Raw genomic sequence first — 3964 nt, 5'->3', positions numbered from 1 at the left:
AAACAGACTTTCAGCGGCGACAAAGTGTCGCCGCTGAAAGTTTGCCATTGAAACCAAGACGTTCAGCGGCGACAAAAGTGTCGCCGTTGAAAGTGGACCTTCAGCGGCGACTTTTTAGTTGCCGCTGAAAGTTTGCCATTGAAACCAAGACTTTCAGCGGCGACAAAAGTGTCGCCGCCGAAAGTGGACTTTCAGCGGTGACTTTTCTAGTCGCTGCTGAAAGTGGACCTTCAGCGGCGACTTTTCTAGTCGCCGCTGAAAGTTTGCCATTGAAACCAAGACTTTCAGCGGCGACTTTTCTAGTCACCGCTGAAAGTTTCGCCATTGAAACCAAGACTTTCAGCGGCGACAAAAGTGTCGCCGCTGAAAGTTTGCCATTGAAACCAAGACTTTCAGCGGCGACAAAAGTGTCGCCGCCGAAAGTGGACTTTCAGTGGTGACTTTTTTTGTTGTCGCTGAAAGTATAATATAATAATATATATTTTATTTTACAATATTAATAAACAAATTCAATCTGGCTCAGTGGCAAGAAGGTTGGACACGAAAGGAGGCGGTCACGAGTTCGAACCTGGAAGAAGACACATTTAAGGTGAAAATATTTAGACGATGAAAATATTTAAGGTGACTTTTTTTGTTGCGCTGAAAGTATAATATAATAATATATATTTTATTTTACAATATTAATAAACAAATTCAATCTGGCTCAGCGGCAAGAAGGTTGGACACGAAAGGAGGCGGTCACGAGTTCGAACCTGGAAGAAGACACATTTAAGGTGAAATATTTAGACGATGACGTGGCGAGGAGGAGTGACGTGGCAATGACGTGGAGGTGGCTAGTGATGATGTGGCGGTCAGCGGTGATGACGTGGCTGCCGATGGCAATGACGTGGAGGTCGACGGTGATGATGTGGCGGCCGGAGACGATGACGTGGCACCGGCGGTGATGACGTGGCATTGGTAAAGCCAATTCTTTTTAGGCATTACTTTCAGCGGCGACAAAAAAGTCGCCGCTGAAAGTGTTTTCGGCGGCGACATTTGTCGCCGCTGAAACTTCTAAAAGTCGCCACTGAAAGTATCTTTTAATGGCGACCTTTTTAGTCGCCACTGAAAGTTTTCAGCCACGGCTGCTACGGTAACGACTTTTTAGCGGCGACTTTTGTACTTTCAGCGGTGACAAGAAAGTCAATTTTTTTGTAGTGCTTTCTTAATATGCTTCAGTTAGTTGAAAATATTTTAGTCATTCTTCTGAAATAAACATATTGCTAAATGTTCATTCACAATTATTAAAGATTCTCAAGCGCTGGGAACATAAACAAAATGAATATAGGCACTAAAAATAGATTAAAAAAGTCCCCCTGAAACAGGTGTTGAAATAAGAGATAAAAAGAACTGGACATTAAACTATCTTCTTCAGTGATAATTTTATTATCCCGTGCAGCAACACGCAGGAACACACACACATATAAACATAACACATACACTACATAAGTTGGCAGCAAAACAAAAACCACTAAAATAACAAAATAACAATGCTCTTAATCCTGAAAACAACTCATGCAGGATACCACCATTTGTCTATTGCCGACAACAAGAGGCATTAATTGGCAGATACAGAGCAGCAGCAGCGACTTGTTCACTTCCTGTTATTCTTCTTACGACATTTGTTGGCAATCTTATCGGCAATCCAGATGAGAAAGCGCATTGTGTTAACAACACAAGTGGAAGAACAAACCCACAAGTCCAGAGAAGAAATGCCCAAACGGCCACGGGCCGTAAATAACCACCAGAGTAGACCAACATGTAGACGGCAATGTTGTATGCAACTGCAAGACTGAGGACAGAGAGAGACATGCTTATAGCTAGAATCCATATGGCGGCACTATTCCGCAAAGGAACTCCACTTACAAGCAGGAGGGTGACAGAAAGCGATGCATAGAAAGAGATAGTAATACAAGCCGCATACGACAGAAACTCTCCTTGTCGACGAAAGGATGAGACTGCTTGTCCGGGACAAAGCTCTTTATTATCATCGGTTGGCACGCAGTTGAGGGCCCCAGATGGTGAGGGGGCATCTTCTTGCTTTGCCAAGTCTTGTTGAATAAAGCTTCCTGGTGGATTAATTAAGGCTTGAAAGGTTACAGATGCCATAAAAATAGATGCCGCACTCAGATTCCCCCTCACTTCTTCTATCCAACTAGTATCAACCCCACGCTTCAACTGCCTTCCCATCCATTTTAAAATCATCCTACTCTTCGACATCGATGTTTCAGATTCTTCCGTGTCGGACTTTGTCAACATGAGTTTTATTTCTTTGATTTTCCAGTCTTTCGGACTACGTTCCAGGATATCCAGAGGCGTAAGGCCATCTTTGTTCTTCGTCTTTCCTAGTTCCCTTATTTCTGGAATTGACAGCAGATACCTTACAGCCTAAATACAAACACGTTAGTAAGGTAATGCGATCGATCAACTGCGATTTGTGAATGCCATGTAACTTTTTCTATGTTGTGTTCATAAATAATCACTTTCTTGTCAATATTAGAACTAGCCAAATGTTAAATGTTAGCATACAGTAACTCAAACTCCTAAAAGAGCAAGACAATAAAAACAATATTAGTGTTTCTTCATAACAGGATAAAGGGAAATAACAGCACACAAGAGGTCTTTGAACAAAAATTTATACATACATATTTTTGTTCTTGCTAAAAATTTGATAACACTTTTAAAGGTAAAACACTACTAAGACTCGCCGTTAAATAAAGTGTATCAAAGCCATTAGCATTAGATACTACTGGCGAGTTCATCAAATGGTAATAGTGATGAAGTGGCTTGTGAACAGGGATTTCATAAGTTTCAAGTCATCCTAATATAATAAAAATAAATAGCTAGTACATGCAAGCTTTCTTTCTTTTTTTTTGAAAAAAAAATTAAAAGAAAAGAATAGAAGAATAAAGTATTATGTACCTCATCTCGCTCATACATGATGGCCAAATGGAGAATGGTGTTCTCAGCGCGATCAACGAGCGCAAAGGAAGGAGCACGAGGTGCGCCTGCAGTAACATCGGTAGTGGCATAGTGCAATTTTACCAATGCTTGCAGAGTCTTGAAATGGTTGTATATGACACACAAGTGAAAAACACTGTTCCCTTGTTGGTCAAGACAACCTAGAGAATCTGGCCGCGCTATGACCAATGCTTCCACAACCTGTGGCCTCCCCCTCATAGCTGCATAGTGCAGAGGAAGTCTTCCTTCTCTGTTAGCAACCAAGCATGGCTCACCATTAAATTCTAGCAGTGTTTGCACGGCCTCCAGGTTATCCTCTGCAGAAGCCAAGTGGAGGGCTGTTCTTCCAGCAGAATCCTGTCTAGTGGCAAGGTCACGATTGCGATTGAGAAGAGCCTCAGTGAATGAAGCATGATTTAGCACTGCAGATATGTGTAAGGGAGTTTCACGGCCGTCATCTGGAATGTTGTCAAGGATTAATGCGTTTTGCTGTAACAAATGCTCCAAAGCCCGTACATCCCCACGGCGTGCTGCCTCATAGAGAGCACTCTGTTCATTCGTTTGCTTGTTACTTACGCTGATGACGTGTTCCATTTCTCGTGTTAGATAGCCCACTAGCTAGCTATATGGTACCCTTTATATAGAGATGGCTTATTATAACTTGTCTTAATCATACTCTTCATGTCCTAAATATAAGATCCATTTTATAGTATAATTTACACTACAAAGCCAGCGTTATATTTAGGACCGAAGGAGTACTACAATGTGGAATATTTTCTTACTATGCTTTAAATAGAATTGCCTTTAATATAAGAACACGTGAGCAATAAAAAAAGTTAAAAGTACCAGTGGAGTATATTAATAGTCCTGAGTTCGGGACCTCCAAATAGTCTTGGTTAAATAGTGTTTATTACATAAGCAGTATTGGTTTACAGTCACAGAGTCATGCATATGGTCAAAATAA

General features: G+C 41.2%; 1 protein-coding gene across 1 annotated transcript; it reads right to left on the bottom strand.

The window, feature by feature from the left end:
• Positions 1-1575: 1575 nt before the first annotated feature.
• On the bottom strand, positions 1576-3594 carry LOC114748905 (ankyrin repeat-containing protein ITN1-like). Its single transcript, XM_028937369.1, has 2 exons — positions 2962-3594; positions 1576-2427 (listed from the first exon to the last, which is right to left on the bottom strand). Exons 1-2 carry the CDS (start codon positions 3592-3594, stop codon positions 1576-1578), a joined length of 1485 nt encoding a protein of 494 aa, XP_028793202.1.
• Positions 3595-3964: the final 370 nt, after the last annotated feature.

This window comes from Neltuma alba, unplaced genomic scaffold, assembly GCF_004799145.2.
Source record: "Neltuma alba isolate B1F8T4 unplaced genomic scaffold, ASM479914v2 tig00005857_pilon, whole genome shotgun sequence".
NCBI classification, from domain to species: Eukaryota; Viridiplantae; Streptophyta; class Magnoliopsida; order Fabales; family Fabaceae; genus Neltuma; species Neltuma alba.
This window is presented reverse-complemented; position numbering and strand designations above follow the sequence as displayed.

Bases quoted from the DNA above. Each gene is read 5' to 3' on its own strand.
- LOC114748905 (XM_028937369.1), bottom strand. From the start codon at position 3,594: ATGGAACACGTCATCAGCGTAAGTAACAAGCAAACGAATGAACAGAGT. The intron at 2,428-2,961 runs GTACATAATACT...GTTTGTATTTAG, and splicing joins TCATGTATGAGCGAGATGAG to GCTGTAAGGTATCTGCTGTC.